Here is a 19,269-nt window from a genome sequence, read left to right as displayed (position 1 = left end):
CTGCGAGACGCTACTCTGAGCCTGGTAGTTGGTCCTTTGCCTGTAAGAAATCAAAATGAAATTTGCTGATATGAATAGTTTTGATGCAACATTTTCGTGTTGTTTCTTTTCCTCGTCCCCGATGTGTAAAAGTCTCAACTGTGTTTCCAGCTTGACGTTACTGTGACTCAGCATGATGTCCTTAGCCCTTTTTTACTGCAGGACCGTAACAACCAGTGTTGTTTTTGCTTATATTTGCACATTTCATATTGCATTCTTAACATCGGCCTGACACTCAATCAGCGGGCCAGGCCACCGAGAATTATTGAATTCTCAACAATTCCATACATTTCTGTACCACACTGTTTTCCTATATGGGATTATTAACAACATTTCAGGCGCACTGACTTTTACCTGCTATCAAAGTGGTTTAGTTAGTCTGGGTAAGATATTTGCTGTCTGATCATATGACTTTTGACCTTTATTTCTTGACCCCTCCGAGAATCGTAGTGGTTAGGGTTATTATTATGATAGAAATGGGAGACAAAACTGCAAAAATAAGATCCAAAATCAGAATTGTCTTTCACCAAAAAGAAGATCTGTGATACGACCGTTTCTGTTGTTTTCTGTAATTAAATGAAAGTTTGTTTCCAGGGAGATGTCCACAGACAAAGGGGGCGCGGACATCCTGTGTCGTCACATCCAGAATTATGTCACCGCTTGTCAACTTGCTGGCACCAAGATAAGCGAATGGAGGAGCGACACTTTCTGTCGTAAGTCTGATCTGATTGGCTGATGCTCGCTGTTCCTAAATGTGACTTATCTTATTGTTTGCATGTGTTTATTCTCCCATGCTGCATCGCATGGTGGACATGAGATGCAAAGTACAACAATATTGGATGAAATACTTTGTGATATGTGTTTTCTTTTGTTAATTTGTTATCTTGTCATGTTGTGTTTTCTGTCTTCTTCTTGTCACTCTGTGTCTTTAATACATAAACACTCCGTCAAGAACGGTTTAAGGAGTACAACTAGTTTATTTTTAAAGTGGAAGTCAGAAGTGTAGATTGTGAAGAGGAGAGGGGCCAGTACACTTGAGATGCTTCGGTGTTGCTTATCTCCACCTTGGAGGCACAGCCATGCACTCTGATACTGTGGCCGGCCAGTGAGGTAGTCCGTGGTCCAGGAAGCAGTGTCAGGGTGCAGTTGAATCATGAGAAGCTTTCCCATTAGAAAGGGGCAGGGCTGGATGGCGTTGAAAGCACTAGGAAAATGTGGGAGGCCGGCTTGCCTGTGACGTGTTTCATCTGCTAATCTAACTTCTAATCTAATCTATTTATCAAATCTACTAATACAATGCCATCTGACTAAATGTGCCAAATTACAACCTTCAACTTGCGGATTATTAAAAACCGGAACTCTGCTACAATTCATGAATTTTAGGCAACAGAAATCCTAACAAACCATGTTTTTTTCTTCTTCTTGCAGCTGTGAAGTGTCCAGCAGGAAGTCACTATGAGCTGTGCACCTCTTCCTGCTCCTCCACCTGCTTCTCTCTGCAGGAGTCCGAGCCCTGCCCAGTGTGCCAGGAGGGCTGCCAGTGTGACGACGACCTCATGTCCGATGGAGTCCGCTGTGTTCCAGTAGAGGAATGTGGCTGCGTGGTGGATGGACAATATTACGGGGTAATCACCGTCGTCCACGTCAGCTTCTTCATCGTAACGCTTATTCAGCACAATATGGTAGCTTACTAATATCTAGTCTGTTGTTAGTCCTGGCCAACAGTGCTCCTGAATTCAGTGATTCCACCACATAGCTGGGTGTGGGTCAAATATTTGGGTGGTTAAAATTAATATTTCAAATGAAATGTTCTACACAGCTCACCATTATTACCGTGTGTCAGTGACATGAGGTGAGGTGAACAGGGTTATGCATTATGAAAGCAAGTAACACTACTACAGAAAAACAAGGTCCAATGATCCCGGGTTAATATGATACATTATTGATATGCACGTTTATCTTAATAGGATCTTCTATGTTAAGCATACCAGTGGCCATCTATTCTATCTAATGCATAAGTGACTCTTTTCAGACCGGTAAATCAGTATTACTGGAGGACTGTTCGAAGCGCTGTGTCTGCCAGTCTGGACAATTCAGCTGCAACTCCACAAGCTGCAAAGAGGATGAGGAGTGTCGCAACAGGGATGGAACCGTTGGCTGCTACTCTACAGGTAAAATACTTGCTGAGTGACTGGGATCTTTTAAAGCTAGGGTTGGCAATCATCTTCAAAAAACATTTTGTCCGACAGCAATCAATATTTATTAAATGTTCTGACAAAAAAAAAAAAAAAAGAGATTAAAAATCTGAAATCTGTTGCTTTCCACAGATTTCAGATTTTTAATCTCTTCTGCAGTTGGAGTTAACTGCAGAAGAGATGTCTGCCTTCTCTCCAATATAATGGATTTGTTCTTTTAACTTGTAATGCTCACCACAAGCCAAGAGAAATTATCTTTCCAGAAACCATGACTCGGTTACTCACAGTCATGATTTCTGGAAAGCGACATTGCTGTTGACTTTTTCCATTGTATTTTTTGGGTGCTTTGAACACCACAAGCCGAATGCCACGTCGCCCCATTACAGGAGAGAAAGCAGACATCTCTATGGCTGATTTCTCCAAAACTAGTCAACTCACACCAAAACAATCTAGATTGAAAAATAGCACTACAGGTAAGAGGAAAAATATGTAGTTTTGATTCTGGGTTGAACAGTCAATTTAAGTTACTCTTTAAAATAAAAATCCACGACCAACCCAGCCACCTACTTTCATTTGTAACTGTTCTGCTTTAGCAATTTATGTTTCATGGGAATGTTCAATGCCACTGTGGGAAGTAGTGCGATGCTCACATATTTCAATTGGAACAAAAGCATGGTGAAAAGCCTGCTGCCGTTGAGAGAGACAACATTTGATGAGTCATTCAAATGGAGATAACAGTGCAAACTTTTAGATTCTACAGAAACAAAAAGTTTTTTTTTTTTTTTTTTATATCTTCCAAGAGCCAAGACCTTTTTGTTTTGTTCACCCATGTATGTTCAAATGTATAACCAATACTTCTCTCAACTAGTAATAATTGATTAATGCTGATACTGTATGTGTTCCAGACCCTTGTGCGGAAGTTAAGTGCAGGGTGAAGGAGCACTGTGAGGTGTCAGAGGGCCAAGGAGTGTGTGTTCCTGATTCCAAGGCCTTATGCTGGGCTACCGGCGACCCGCACTACAAATCGTTTGACGACTTCAGCTACTCGTTCCAGGGAACCTGCACCTACGTCCTCGTCAACACCACAGGTTTGCAGTTACCTTAACACAGAGATATCTATTTGTTTGCTCTGCTCGGAGTTCACACAGCACCACAGTTTTCTTAAGTAACAATGAAATACAACTCTGTGGTCAAAATAATGCAGAGCGTCTTGCGAGGAGGGAGTTGCCAGACATATCTCAATACATTGTATTCCAGAACCTCAGTATATACAGTATGTACGTCATTTGCAACTTATTCATTTTAAAGGAAATGAAAGGGCCTCATCATTACAAACACTTGATCCTTTTTAGCTTCGATGTTGACGTCGCCTCTAGGATCCACTGAGAAATGAGAAGTTTTCTAAAGGGACTCTGGCGCTCTGAGACACTACCCCTTTTGTCCACAGGGACCGCCAAAATCAACACAAAAAGAAAGTTCCCCATTGTAGCTTCAAATGTCCCGGTTATCGTCAATACACGTATAAAGTGACACCCCTACCTGCAGCCCAGTGCACCAGCTATGCGTAATTTCACAGGGTTTTTGCATTCAAATTACATTAACAACAAAATGAACATTCATCATTGCTTGATTTTACTATTGCCCCATTGTGTTGCCTTGAATGGGCTACTACACACACACAAACACATATGAATAATTCACTTTTACACTTTTTGTTAACTACTAGGCTACTTAACAAATTGTTTTTAGATTGGCCAAAGAAAACCCAACGTTAGAAGTGAAGCTTCAGCGACCGTCATTTGTTATAGCAGAGATTTATATGATGCATTCACTGGAAACAGGAATTGCACGAGCACCATTTGATTGCCTGTTACAGAAATGTCCATTTCTCTGTTAAGGTAGCAGTTTTTTGACGTCAAGATGGAAGGGATGCTGATAGAATACTTCCAATCAACCAGCCAATCTTTGTGAACTAAAAGACTGCATATCACATTAAGCAGTTGTTGTAAAGTTGACACACTGTCTTGCTCGAGTTAACATGAATTATTCTGACTTTCTCAGGTCTTGACCCCTCCCTGCCAGAAGTAACTGTGATCACCAAGAATGAGCTCCGTGGGAACCCTGACGGCTCCTTTGTGCGTTCAGCCACTGTGGAGATGTTGGGCCACCAGATAACCCTTCCCACCACCGACAGAGGCTTCATATTGGTGGGTCTTACTTCAATACATGGGCTGTGTCAAAACCACCAACCTTTCATGCACAATTCTTAGTTACACTGGAAATCAATCGGATTCAATCTTCTTCATTGACACAATTACAAGTAAATTCATATTAAATGTTTTTTAAACCTATTTTGGTTGTGCCAGCCATCATTGCAGTAAGTAATGATGACATTGTACTTTGTAAAGTACCGTTTCTTGGCATCGTTGGGGAATACAACAACTCACATTAGGCGTGACGTTGGGTTGACAGCTAGTGAATTCGTGGAGGAGGCTCTTTTCAGTTTGTCTTAGCTTTTTAAAGCTACGTACTGAGATGAACGAGGGTCGCATGTTTTAAAAGTAAAACATGTAGGTGGCTGTTTGTTAACACAGCATTCAGAATTCGTCCCTCCTCTCCAGCTAAACGAGTGAGGGAGATGGAGAGATAGAGTGTTAACGGTAGTTGAGCGAGCTAGAGAGTGAATGAAGAGAGGGACGGGCGTTGGTGAGAACAAAGCCGCAAATCATTATTTTCTGATGAAGAACTAAACACATCCATATCGGCTCACAAAGCTGCGAGAAGGTGCCGGATTTTGAATGAATGCAGTCCAAGGCATGCTTTATCTTGCCAGTCTGCTCTTTCTGTGCCCGTCTGTGAACGGACAAATCATTTTGCAGACATACACATGTAAAGTTTCAACTGGATGTTTCTTAACAAATGAAAAAATGTGCATTGTCTGATTGAATACCATATTTTACCACCTTATATATGATTGGTTTAATAACTGCTTTGAATATATTTTAAGTCAGGTTTTGAGGTGTAAAATGCCCCTTTTACCTTTTCTTTTAGTTATTTCACAACCAATTCCCAATTTGCTGTTGATGATATTTCAATTAATGAAATACTTTAGTTTTATTGACATTTATTTTTAAGGTTGGCAGAATATTTCGAACATCCCCAAAGTCCTTTAGTAGGTGGCAGAAGTGCTAAATCATCATCATACAATAAACATTTGATTTCATCACCACCGTGTCTTTCCCTCTCTCTCCAGGTGGATGGTATAAGGTCGGAGCTTCCTGTCAGTCTTGAAGAAGGCCGCATCTCCATAACACAATCTGGAATTAGAGGCACAATCCTGAGTGATTTTGGCGTCGAAGTTACTTTTGATTGGTCCACACTCGTCATGGTGTCCATCAGCAGCAGCTACTATGGTAATGTCGCTGGGCTCTGTGGCAACTACAACGGCGACAAGGAGGATGACCTGACAACCGCCGACGGCAGCCCAGCTGTTAACGTGACACAGTGGGCAGGGACATGGAGCATCGAAGACTACGACCCATTCTGTTACCATTACTGTGAGGACGAGTGTCCTCAGTGCTCGGAGGAGGACCGCATAAAGTAATGTTATAGTAACATTGAGTTTTACAGTAACTTAAAGGTCTCATTTTGATGAAAACGAGATTTCCAGGTCTTTTTGGATTGTAAAGAAGGTCTAGTTGCTTTTTACTGTGAACATATCAAAAAACTCAATCCACAGAGAAACGCACACAGCCAGTATTCAGAAAGTGTGCCAATGAGAGCAGACTGGTGTTTTGGGGGGAGGGACTAAAAGAGACAGGCTCTAAAACAGAGATATTCAGACAGAGGATGAATACCGGTATATGCAGACAGGCGGAATGAGAAAAATAAGGTGTTTTTTTAACATTAAAGCATGTAAACATGCTCTAGAAGAAACCCAACATACAAGTATGAACCTGAAAATTAGCATAATATGTCTCCTTTCAATAACCAGTATTTATTTTATAGATGTTACTGTTGCGTTAAACCGATTATAACACAATATTTTTGGGGAACATATGATGAAGGGGTATGTGTCGATTTGTTTGAGTTTATGACAAAAGATTATCTGCTACTTTTACTTAACATCTGATAATTAGCACTAAACCCAAAGCACAGTCAAAGTCCTGCATTCCAAATAATACTTAAGTAAAAGTACATACGTTTTAGCATCATAATATACTTTAAGTAACAAAAGTAAGTCATTATGCAGAATGGTCCTTTTCATAATAATATATATGATATTATTGGATCATAATAAGTGAGTTATAAGTTCTAAGTTTAAACTGTCACTATATTCTGAAAGTAGTACAGGAGACGGATAATGGATGTAGTGGAGTAGAAGATTACAGGAGCATTAAAATGGAAATTCTCAAGTACATGTACCTCAAAATTGCACTTAAGTACAGAACTTGAGTAAATGCACTAATTATCATATGTACTACTACTTTCATATGAGTGAGCTGACAATAAACCACTTTGCTCCTCCTCAGGTACACTGGTCCAGAGTACTGTGGGATCATGAGCGACAAGAAGGGGCCTTTCTCTGGTTGCCATGGTAGCATGTCAGTAGCAGAGGTTGTGTCAGACTGTTTGTATGACGTCTGCATCAATGAAGGACGGAAAGAGGTACTGTGTGAGGCCCTGAGCAGCTACATGGCAGAGTGCCAGGAGATGGGAGTGTCTGTGTTGGCATGGAGACAACTGAGCAACTGCTGTGAGTTTACACACAGTACATTTATGTAGACTGAAACACTACAGACAGACGTGAAGTCACTCACCTCAATGTTCTAAATTAAAACTGAACACTGGCTATAAATTTATATCTGTGAAAGAACGGCGGAATCACATTCACCACACAGGGCATCCCTGTTGATTTAAAGTGACAGCAATCCGGTTTCTGATGACACATAACTCCAAATAACTCATAATAGCTCAAAGCATACTGAAAATGTCGCTAAAATCAATATTTAAGTAACAACTTTATTGACTAGAGGTCCTCACAGGTGCTTTTAAGTTGACCCTGGACAAAAGTCAAGGTGGGTCCAAATTATATTTAGTCTGATGAAATAGTTACATGAGGGGTGTCCCATTGTATAGCTCCAGGTCTCTGGTCTGTATCCCAATATGTCTGATACCCAAGTGGATCCAAGCCGATTCTGCATCCATCCATCCTTTCCTCTGGTTCTTTTCAGATGAAGTTTTTTTTTTGTATTAATTCGTGAGCATCCGTTACATGTTGTCCATTGGTCTCCAGTGGTTTAAGTGGTGCTGAGATATTTAGAAATTAATATAATTCTGGATAAATACATCTGCATAAATCTACAATCTAAAAGGTCAAAACTTGGATAGAATAGTTTTAAAATGATGTTTTGAATGTGCTTCGGCTCGAGAGGTCACTGTGTGGGATAGCCCCGCGCTCCTCCTTCTCTCTGTCCGTCCATCTTCTAAACTTTCCCTGCTCTTGTTGTTGTGCCTCCAGCTATTGAGTGTCCAGCCCACAGCCAATACAAGCTGTGCGGCTCGGCGTGTCCCCCCACCTGTGGTGCTCAGCCGGACGTTTGCCCTGAGATCTGTGTGGAAGGCTGTTTCTGTGACCCGGGATATGTGCTGAATGGTCAAAAGTGAGTATAATGTACCCCCCCCCCCCCCCTCGTTCCTGACTAATGTCTTCCGTACTGACCTCGTCCCTGCGCTCAGATTGACATCCTTTTGTTCCGGGTGTCTTTGCTTCTGTCAGGTGTGTTATCAGGGAGAAGGGCTGCGGCTGTAGCCACAACGGCCGTTACTACCAACCGGGTGTGACGTTCTGGGCCGACTCGCTGTGTGAGGAGAAATGTGTGTGTGACGCGGCGACACAAAAGGTGAAATGCGAGCGGACAGGCTGTCGAACCGGAGAGAAGTGCGGCGTCGTGAACGGGGTCCAAGACTGCTACCCAGTCAGCTTTGAGACTTGCAGCGCACGCGGAGATCCGCACTTCAGCTCCTTCGATGGACGCAAGTTCGACTTCCAGGGCAACTGTGTCTACAGGCTGGTCAGTGTGCGTGCAGACACCACGGGTCTGACACCCTTTGAGGTGAGCTGAGCACCAAACAATGCAGTGCACCATGAAGGTCTCCACCACACGTCCACTGGGACGCTTCTTTACATTTACACAATCAAATTGCAATTTCTGTGCAGATTTAAATCAACACAGAAACAGGAGTTTGATTTGGGAAAATAATAATAATAATACTAATTTATTTATATAGCACTTTAACAGACAGAGCAGAAAAAGCAAGGTAATAATAACAATAAGCGAAAGCTCAGTGAGACAGCCGACACAATACAAATCAACTGAGAAATAAATATAATAAATAATAACAATAATAATTTAGTAAAATAATTTAGTAAAATCAACAAATAAAAATAAAACAGAAAAGCGACAACACCAGCCAGTCTATAAAAATGTGTTTTAAGAAGTGATTTAAAAGAGATTACCGATTCTTCGAGATGAGATTTCTTCAATAACTTGCATATCACTGACACTCTTTTAAGTACATTTTGATGATGATGCTTTTGTACTTTTTAGTGATATTTTACATGTAGGAATTTTCCTTGTAACGGAGTATTTTTAAATGGGGATATTTCTGCTTTTACTTTTGTTAAAGATCTGAGAAAAAAAAAGACTCCTTTCTTGTACCTGTACATCAATGTCAAAAAAACAAAGATTTGCTTCATATATCCTAACTAAATCATCCATTGGATTTGTTTCCTTTTCCTCCTATCGGTCCTCTCTACTCCTCTTTCGGTGAATTGCAGGTCATCCTGGAGAATAACAACCGTGGCAACAAGAGAGTGTCATACGCTAAAGTGGTGACTGTTAATATCTATGGCAACACGTACACGCTGTCAGTGGACGACCCAGGCAGAGTGCTGGTGAGGAACACACACACACACACACACACACACACACACACACACACACACACAAACAAAAAAAACCTTCTCTGAGGGCTGCAGTGTGATCAAACATGGAGTAAATTTTTGCCTGACGTTACTCTTGCGATTTGTTTTGACTGTGTGGTTGGGACGTTTCTGTCTGTGCCGCTGTGTGCCCACATAAACTATCATGCAGCGCATGTGTGACCTGCAAAAACATGGCCGTACAAGGCCCATCGGCTGAATTCCCTCATGTTTACTGAGGTAATAAATCAAGAGAGAAGTAGGGCCATTTTCTCATAGACTTCTATAGAATCAGACTTCTTTTTGCAACCAAAGGAGTCGCCCCCTGATGGCCAGTAGAAATGTCATGATGACATTGTTTCCAAATCACCTGAAACATATCTGTGGCATTTCTCTACTAACATTTCCTGTTACTTACCAATATTCAAGCAATGAGCTAATATTGCCCCCAGCATGGGAAGCAGAAGTACAAATACAACCCATAACCCAGTGTGTGTGTGTGTGTGTGTGTGTGTGTGTGTGTGTGTGTATTTTCTGCAGGTTGACGGGCTTGACAACAACCTACCCTTCACCAATTCATCCGATCGGTCATTGGTCCAGGTTTATAGGAGACACAGACTGGCTATCCTTGAGACCAACTTTCTGAAGGTATAAACACCAAAGCATACACCGCCATTCATAAAGTATCTATAAAACATTTTAGTCAACCTTTGTCTTAACTTTAATGTGATTAGGGCCATCAAAACATATTGCGTTGACTATTGTGTTGACTAATTACAGAACACAAGGCCTCTAAAAGTAATGTCGTAACTAACTCTGTTACAAGACATTTTAATACGAGGAAGGGAAGCAATAAGCTAATAAGGTGATTAATTCCAAAGGTATGGATGATGAGGACTTATAAATTAATGTGTTTATAGAATGTAATTTACATAAATTCTTAACTATTTTCAAATCGCTCATTTATGTGCTTAAAGGGAAAGTTTGTTGATTTCTAACCAGCTTTGTATCGTTAAGAATGTGTAATACATGCAAATGAACAGTGTCTAACTCCCCTCCAGATTAAAATTTGAAAAATGTTAGAGACCTCCTTAACGGCATTCATAGTCTGTTTCAGTGATGTGTAGTGGTACTCTTAATGCCTGCCAATATGTCTCAGCTTGAACTTTGATATAACTTTCCTTTTATATTCACATTGTTAAAGGTCTCCTTTGACTTTGCGAGTGCAGTGAGGGTGGACCTGGCGAGTAGTTATCACAACGCAATCTACGGCCTTTGTGGAAACTTCAATGGTGACCCTGCTGATGACCTCATGTTGCCTAATGGGAAGTTGGCTTCCAACGCCAATGAGTTTGGACAGAGCCAGTGGGTGGCGGACGTGAAGGGCTGCTCCCGTGACTGTAAGCAGCTGATGCTGTGCTATTTATCTTCACTATTGTGCTCTGCATCGTTAGTGCCTTTTTTAGGGCCATTGTAGGTAAACTAAATAATTGTTATGGAGTTGGGGGAGGGGGTAATATTTGGAGAAAAATGTCTCAATTACCGATTAAAGTCTTTATAATTTATAAACACCTGGTGCTGAAATGAAAGAGAAACACCTTTGTTTAGTCAAAGACAGAAGTTGTAGAGGAATATTGGTATTTATTTATGATGTGTATATTAATTAGTTATTAAGGACCTTCCTTATTAACCATGGACTGTATATCAGAAGATATTAACACCTACTTTAGGAGCAATGAAATTCAGAGTTTTTTTCATAAATGTATGAATTTATAATTCGTTCAAGTTTTTCTTCTAGTTAATCTCAGAGAATGGCCACGTTTCTTTTTTTAGTAGGTGTTAATGTTTTGTTTACACAGAATATATCCCCCTTTACCCCGTCATACTCACAGACATGCACCTCTTTATGAAAATATATGCCAATTTTTCACATCAGTGTCATATCAAGTCACAATGGCAATCTTACTCGGGTGGACCTGGTTGGAGGGGCACTAAGGGTGCACAATTGATCTGCACTGTCGTTCACACAATGAATGGATTCAGTTATAAGGTTAAAAGAGCATTCTGCAAATAAACAAATCACAATTATTAGCCATTTTAGCCATCATTAGTTATCATTTATGTAAAGATTACCATGCTTCTCATAGCTGGTGCTCACCGACCCCATTCATTGCATAAGGGCTTTATCAATGGCAGATGATATCAGCTGTTTGAGTGACATGTAATGTGACCATGTCTCTATTGCCTTTGTGCTGTCAGGTAAAGACTGCGCTCAGCCGCTCCCCCCCAACTTCAAACCACCCGCCTACACGTCGGTCTGTGATGTCATGACAGCAAAGGACGGACCCATGAATGACTGCATAGGCCGAGTAGATTCCAAGCAGTACCATGCCGACTGCGTCTATGACATGGTGCTTAATGAAGGTCAACAGGAAGCGGCCTGCAGCATCATCAGTGACTACGTGGAGGAGTGTCAGAGAAAGGGAGGCTGCGTGAAGTCATGGCGGACGAGGCACTTCTGCTGTAAGCGCTCTGTGACAGATAATGTGACTTTTCTTGTATTTGTGTGTTTGTGATCTGAGTGCTATTCTGTGTCTGTGTGTGTGTGTGTGTGTGTGTGTGTGTGTGTGTGTGTCACAGGGATGAAGTGTTCAGCTAAAAGTGTGTACAGTGTCGCGGCTCCTGGATGTCCGGCCAGCTGCATCTCTAAATCTCCACCCGCCAACTGTGAGACCCCGCCCAGCGAGGGCTGTATGTGTAACCCCGGTTACCTGCTGAGTCAGGTAATCCTCCACACTGCCCCGGCCTTCTTCAATTACAGTGACACATGACTTTCATCAAAAAAGGAAAGGCCAAGGTTCTCCTCTGGCAAAAAAAGTTTAAAAACCTTGAATCAGATGCTGTTTCATGGATAAAATGCTAAAATGCACAGTAAGTCTGCCCTAAATCATACCCTGATTTATGGTCTATTTGACTCTAAATGGACCATAATTTACTAAATACAGCATTACACATCATGCTGTATTGAAGAAGACTTGAAACTAGAGATTGAGACCATAAACTCATGTTTACAATGTTTCAGTGAATTAAAAACAGAAGTGCATAAGTGGTTAGTGACTCGACCAAAACATATGACCCAGGAAACTGGGGAATACTGACATTTAGGAGCAAAATTAAGATATATCTTGACTAATTTATCATTGGATTCATGTAACCAATGTACTATTTTGAACCGAATTACACCGTGTGCAATACAGAAAAAAGAGCAAATACGCAAAGTTGTATCTTCCAAAACTTCTCCCAGAATAGTTTCTCCAATATCCATTCCTCAGATAGCTTTAGTTTGATCCCATGTATACCGGATCTTTTTTTGAATTACATTATGTGTTTTGAATATTGCACCCTTACTATAAGGGTCAACATAGAGAACTGAGTACGTTAAGTCTTTTGGAAGATGGTTGGGACAGCATGTAAAAAAAATGTACAGGCAAAGCTGTGGACCTAAAATAATGAGACTTTGGCAAACTGTGGTCCTGGCACAGAGATGCGAAACTGTTTCAACAAAGATTCAGCGACTAAATTTGAGTTTAAAGTCTGGGTTTTGATATTCCACAGGGGTCAAAAATGAAATTGGAGTTTAACTTGCCAAAATTTAATTTGCCAATAGCCTGACAATGTAGGCTGCCTGATAGTTGCATTCAGAAGGGTCTTGTAACACAGTGACAGTGTCCTGACTGAACTTTGACCTTCCAGGATCGCTGTGTGCCGCTGGCTCAGTGCGGCTGCAACGTCGAGGGTCGGTACATTGTGTCTGGTGAGAAGTTCTACGCTGATTCTGACTGCCAGCGCCTGTGTAGATGCCACCGTGGGATGGTGGCCTGTCAGGACAAACCCTGCACAGGAAAGAAAAGCTGTGGAGTGCGGAAGGGAGTGAGGGGTTGCTACACCGCAGGATAGAACGGAAACCAATGTAGAACTTCATCTTCTCTTCATTTAAGAATATACCCAGCAATGTTGTGTTTATACTGTAAACTATCATTATAATTATAACATTTATATTCAGGTACACAAGTTACAGATAATCTAGTTCTGGCAAAATTCTTCTATCTATATTCTTCATAGGCCATTTCATATCTCGCTCACAATATAGCATGTTTTCTGCAGTAATTCAATAAACAGTCTAAATGAAACAGCCTATTTTTTAAAGTGCAATCAAATGATCGGCCAGCACTTTTGCTTCAAATTCATACAGAGTATTTTTAAATTGTTGTTCCTAAAACAGTTTTGACAAAAACTGAACATTATTGTAGGAATAGGAGTGTACAGTATGCAACAGTGATTGTTGTAACTGTGGATGATTACAGTATGTGATGTTTGTAAGTCACCTCTAACACATATACAGTACATTTCAGTCTTTACTAATCAATTATTTTCTAATGATCATTAAACGCATGTGAGCAACTTCCCCGTCTGTTGTGTCTGTGATTGACCCACATGCATATTGACCATTACCGTGCATCATTTTCACTCTATTCTAAAAATGATATACTGAGATACTGATCGCTGAGCAGGTCCACTGTTATAATGAAGACAACTGCAGTGCTGGACCGGAGTACTACAAGTTACACGCTGCTTTATACTTGTCATCTCATCTAATCTTCGACCGCTTATCCGGGATCAGGTCGCGGGGGCAACAGCTCCAGCAGGGGACCCCAAACTTCCCTTTCCCGGGCCACATCAGCCAGCTCTGACTGGGGGATCCCGAGGCGCTCCCAGGCCGGTTTGGAGATATAGTCCCTCCCCCTGGTCCTGGGCCTCCTTCGGGGTCTCCTCCCAGCTGGTCGTGCCTGGAACACCTCCCTAGGGAGGCGCCCAGGTGGCATCCTCACCAGATGCCCGAACCACCTCAACTGGCTCCTTTCCATGCAAAGGAGCACCGGCTCTACTCCGAGTCCCTCACGGATGACCGAACTTCTCACCCTATCTCTAAGGGAGATGCCAGCCACCCTCCTGAGGAAACCCATTTCGGCCGCTTGTACTCGCGATCTAATTCTTTCGGTCATGACCCAGTCCACATGACCATAGGTGAGGGTAGGAACGAAGATTGCCCGGTAGATAGAGAGCTTTGCCTTGCGGCTCAACTCTCTTTTCGTCACAACAATGCGGTAGAGCGACTGCAATACCGCCCCAGCTGCTCCGATTCTCCGGCCAATCTCACGTTCCATTGTTCCCTCACTTGCGAACAAGACCCCGAGGTACTTGAACCCCTTCACTTGGGGTAAGGACTCATTCCCTACCCGGAGTGGGCAATCCACCGGTTTCCTGCTGAGAACCATGGCCTCAGATTTAGAGGTGCTGATCCTCATCCCAACCGCTTCACACTCGGCTGCGAACCGATCCAGTGAGTGCTGGAGGTCACAGCCCGATGAAGACATCAGGACCACATCATCTGCAAACAGCAAACAATCCTCAGCCCACCGAACTGTAAACACTCCTCCCCACGACTACATTGCCCACGTGCGCGTTGAAATCCCCCAGCAGAACTATGGAGTCCCCCACTGGAGCCCAATACAGGACTCCAGTCAGGGTCTCTAAGAAGGCCTAATACTCTGAACTGTTGTTTGGTGCATATGCACAGACAACAGTCAGAGTTTTCCCCCCCATAACCCGCAGGCGTAGGGAGGCGACCCAGCTTTCATAACAGAATACCATGGGTGTCCACTTTGCTGGTTCCCAAACTGGGGCTCCCGACCCCCACTAAGAGTCGCAAAAGCTTCACAGGGGGTTGGGAGGCTTTCTTGATTTTTTTTAAAGAACTTCTTTCATTAAATATACAGTTGGCCTATAACTAAATCATGTCTGTGAAGAAAATTAAATGAAATTGTTATTTTTACAGTTGTATAATGGTCAATTAAGTATGTACAATTGTTAAAAAAATAAATAATGCAAAGTAACAGAATTGTATTAAACGTTTCTAAAAATAACAGCTGTAATGCCACATTCACAGTAAACAATATGCAGTTATTACATTCACTAAGTTCACAGCAGTTCTGTACTGTTATTGTTACACATTGAATATAATGTGAAATATCCATTAAATATGTAACCAACACTGCTACTGTGTGTTCAGGGACATCTAGTGGTCATTACTGGAAAATACAAGGACAGGCAAAATATGACTGCGTTACATCAGACCCGTAGTTAATAACAATTTAGTTGATGGCATAAGGTTTTCTGTCGAGATTAAAAATTGCTGAGATTATGTTTTACATCTTAGTAAGAGGTGTCCGTTTGGATATTAGCCAGCAAAAACTTGCTTCACATATCCAAGGATGTGGTTTGAGATGAAATTTGTTAATTTCTCCCTCATACTGCTCCTCCTAACCAAATGATGCAGATGTGGAGGCCAACAGTCCTGCAGATCTGCATCACACTGCATGTGAATTAAATCTCTCTTAAATCGTCCGTTAAAGAAGTGTCACATTAAAGAAGACAAAGCTGAATGCTCTATCTACTGTTTCACTGCAACTTCAAACACATCAACGTTTAAGTGGTGCTGTGCTTACCGTTAAAGTAAAAACTGAAATATTCAATACAGACCATACAAACAGTGATATAGTGATACATTATCGTTTAAACCCATCACTTGGTCACTGCAAACCCACCTCGTGCATGTAGGGATCAACGAGGATTTCAAAGGGCCCCACTGCCAGGGAGATGTTGGGGGCCGCGGTGGGGATGGGGAGGACATAGTGGAAAGTCTTCTTCCTCATGTCATGGGTGTAGATGGTCTCGACCAGGTCGCCACACGACACGGCCACCATTGAAGCGTCCACGGTGAACTCCAGCTTCCACGTACACAGCTCTGAGTAGGAGTCCACACAGGGGAACCAGAATCTGGGGGAGCGGACAATATGATGAGCTTTGAGCACATGCATATAAATGAATGCACCAACCACTGCTATTACGGGCTTTAATGGTAGACTGTGATGGTCAGCTATTAAGTGAGATAGTGGACAAGAGTGTAGGAAATGTCAAAAGAGAAAAGGAGTGAAGATACTGAGTTTAGAGTCGTTACATGACGCACTACAAGGCTTTATTATAGTGTACTTAAGGTGTGTCGTTATTTGACTCAATTACTGTAAGTCAATGTTAGAAACTGTTTCCAGACCTGGTGGAGTTCTGGTATCCAAAGGAGAACACATGAGCTCCTCTCTCCGCCATGCTGCCTTCCACATCAGGAACAACAAAGTGGAGACCTCCTTTTGGCTGGTCCAGGGAAAACTCTATGTACACCTTTAAGACTTTCAAATCTGGAGACACAAAAACACATATATTGGTGTATCGGTCACATTCTCATAGCTCCTTTTCTGTCAATAATCCAAGATTCATTTAATTTGGAATTTCATTTTTTTTAAATAAAAAAACTAGTGAAGATGATGGCATTTTGAAAAAGGGACAGTAAGTTAGGTATGTTAGTCTTGGTTTGGCCAAAAAAAAAAAAAAAACACTTCTGAATCCTCAACTTTTTGATTTATTTTTTGTCTTACCATCTCCTTGTTTCCAGAGTTCTGAGGGGACTTTGATGACCAGCTCCCCGTGTCCTGCATCGGGGTCCACAGCACTCACTGCTGCGGTGTAGGCGCTGGAGAAATAGTTGAGATTCCTCCTACATAGACGCACACACAAAATGTACACAAAATGGTCATATTGCCACCACAGTTTCTCATAAACTAGCCAGAAAATTATATTGGTAATAATATACCTAGATGTAGTGAAATGTCAGATAGCTACAGGAGTCTAAATGTAAGGAGATAAATAAATAAATAATGTATCTCTAATACCATCTCTAATTACTAGATATGAGTTTCTTAACCCACGCCTCAGCATCATAAACAAAGTATTTCCAGTTTTCTCAAAGCTCGATATTATTTTAAGGTGACATCAGTAACTTAAGGCCAGAAATTCAACAAAAGCAGACGTTTTGACACAACTGTGAGTTGGTAAATTTTATGGAAATTCCAGGGTGAGGGACCGTTTGCTGATTAAAATAACCAGATTCCTATGTCATTTTTTTGGCCAATCCAGTGAATTGAATACTCAAAAAATGATTCATCGCAATAATGCAAAAATCTTGTAAATCCAATTTGACAGTTTACAAATGCATCGTGTATAGTGTAAACATCATCATATCGCCGAAACCTAAAGGGAAAAATACTAGTAAATAAATTCACTATTATTAGTTATTCAAGCATGAATATTTCAAATTGATTTGGCTGGATGGCTTCATTTTGGTTCGGTGCCTTGGAGCTGATGAGGCAGAAATATAAAGAGAGCCATTGTGCTGCTTTAAATCTGTATAAAACTCAGTTTGTCATATGTCATCTGATGTTCTCTGCCTTTCACTTATCCATACAACTAGCTAACTGTGTTATCATTGTTTATTTACTAGCAAAGTAAATACTCAAAGTAGATTTGACAGTATCTATTGCAACACAGAAGGATTTCACTTGTAGACTAATAATTCAAACAGGGTTCCCACTGTTTTCTAAAGGTTATTTTCCAGGTCATTTTCAGTGATGATCTAGCTGGTATGACAGACCGACTAATATGTTCCTCACTTATGGAAGTCTGATTAAAAAGAAGTGCAGTCTATGGCTATAACTTCTCTATAAAATCGTCTCTTACATGCTTAGAAATTATGACAAATTGATCATAGAATGATGCAAATACATCTGCAGATGTACAGCACCTCTACAAAAGTTCAAGATTTCACAATAATTTAACATTAACTTTGCATTTGAAGAGACAATGCTAGCAATGTAAAAAAGTACCATTAGCCAGTTTTAGGCGATGGTTTGGACTCCCATTCATTGTTTTGACCTCCGATTTCCATTCCTTATAATCAAACTCTCTCAACAATGCCCAACACACATGTGAAACCATTGCTCCAAGCCAGAGTTGAATCACAAACCTTAAAACATTTACGAGCAAGACAAGCTAGCAAGCATGTCAACTTTAGCAACTGAACAAAACATGATAATCAATTTAACATTATCCGACGGTTCAAAGCAAGTTGTGAAGAAAGCAACTTTATGTGAAGTCATCCAACCTGCATGTGCTACCATGTGACGTGTGTTCACAGGGTTTCCACAACATAGCAGCCTATTCAAAACACTCTCATCCATAAAGTACGATTTGAACATTAATATGATCCTGAACATAACTCAGCCCTTTCAGATGGTAGTGTTATCCGGGAGCTCTGATAGATACAATGTTAAAATAATTTTCCAAGACAACAAAAGATTTCCCAGAACAATTTATCTTTTTGTTTCATTTTCCATGATTGTTCAATGACAATTGGTCGACTGGTTTCCATGAAAAGTGGGAAACCTGTTGAAACCCATGGCACAAATTACAAGCCAATGTTTTCGGAACACCATACAATCCGAACACTGAAATGTGCACCAACATACTCACTGCTTGGACTCATGGTGGCACACCTCCAGTGTGGGATCATTGTAAATGAATGGGGCTTCGAGTTCATTGACCCGGACCCTGTAGATGCGGCACTGTTTACTGTTGAGCTTGATCCTGTTCAGGTTGACCACTGTGGGGAAAAAAAACATGAGTTTTTAAATAACAGTGTGATACGTTTTTAATAGATGAAGTAAGTCTTTGTAATTGCAGTTCATAAATTCCCCGGTTGGAATGAGTGTAAATAGGAGTTTAATAACGAGGCTCGCAGACACTTTGAAAAACCGGCACTGTAACTATACTAACGTCAGACCCTCTGTAATGACTGCTTTATATTCGGGTCGTTTCACCCGGAGACTGCTGTACGGTATTTTTATTGCAAACACAATGGACGTATCCATAAATTTAAGTCGGACATGACTAGCAGTCAATAGCATAAAACAGATAATGTCCAAATAATGATTGCTGCGGTCGCCGTGGATCAAAACATCCAAATATCCCCTCACTATCCGGCTGCTGATGGAATTGTGTTCACGGCTCCAGTGTGTGCTGCCATTTTGTTAGTAACCTTTG

At 41.3% G+C, this 19,269-nt stretch overlaps 2 protein-coding genes across 3 annotated transcripts in view; one reads left to right on the top strand and one right to left on the bottom strand.

The window, feature by feature from the left end:
* LOC137890478 (IgGFc-binding protein-like) overlaps positions 1-13,176 on the top strand; it is a 23,541-nt gene extending 10,365 nt beyond the window's left edge. Inside the window, exons 15-29 of the mRNA XM_068734565.1 lie at positions 634-752; positions 1,468-1,664; positions 2,072-2,210; positions 3,140-3,322; positions 4,296-4,441; positions 5,488-5,834; positions 6,767-6,990; positions 7,756-7,897; positions 8,014-8,350; positions 9,076-9,192; positions 9,760-9,867; positions 10,424-10,619; positions 11,479-11,742; positions 11,860-12,002; positions 12,973-13,176. Coding sequence (XP_068590666.1) covers positions 634-752; positions 1,468-1,664; positions 2,072-2,210; positions 3,140-3,322; positions 4,296-4,441; positions 5,488-5,834; positions 6,767-6,990; positions 7,756-7,897; positions 8,014-8,350; positions 9,076-9,192; positions 9,760-9,867; positions 10,424-10,619; positions 11,479-11,742; positions 11,860-12,002; positions 12,973-13,176 — 2,866 coding nt within the window. The remainder of the gene's footprint in view (positions 1-633; positions 753-1,467; positions 1,665-2,071; positions 2,211-3,139; positions 3,323-4,295; positions 4,442-5,487; positions 5,835-6,766; positions 6,991-7,755; positions 7,898-8,013; positions 8,351-9,075; positions 9,193-9,759; positions 9,868-10,423; positions 10,620-11,478; positions 11,743-11,859; positions 12,003-12,972) is intronic.
* Positions 11,690-19,269, bottom strand: LOC137890497 (transcription initiation factor TFIID subunit 2-like). Of its 2 annotated transcripts, XM_068734600.1 has the most exons (6): positions 19,203-19,269; positions 18,700-18,829; positions 16,770-16,888; positions 16,391-16,532; positions 15,885-16,116; positions 11,690-14,668 (listed from the first exon to the last, which is right to left on the bottom strand). In XM_068734600.1, coding segments are annotated over exons 1-6 (639 nt in total). In that variant the 5' UTR covers positions 19,204-19,269; the 3' UTR covers positions 11,690-14,653. The 2 variants fall into 2 exon arrangements, with proteins under 2 accessions (XP_068590701.1, XP_068590700.1); XM_068734599.1 differs by having other exon boundaries at positions 18,700-19,237.

This window comes from Cebidichthys violaceus, unplaced genomic scaffold, assembly GCF_023349555.1.
Source record: "Cebidichthys violaceus isolate CVI_PGR_0920_01 unplaced genomic scaffold, fCebVio1.0.p SCAF_65, whole genome shotgun sequence".
NCBI lineage: Eukaryota > Metazoa > Chordata > Actinopteri > Perciformes > Stichaeidae > Cebidichthys > Cebidichthys violaceus.
The sequence above is the reverse complement of the archived record's forward strand: the minus strand, read 5'-3'. Positions and strand labels throughout refer to the sequence as shown.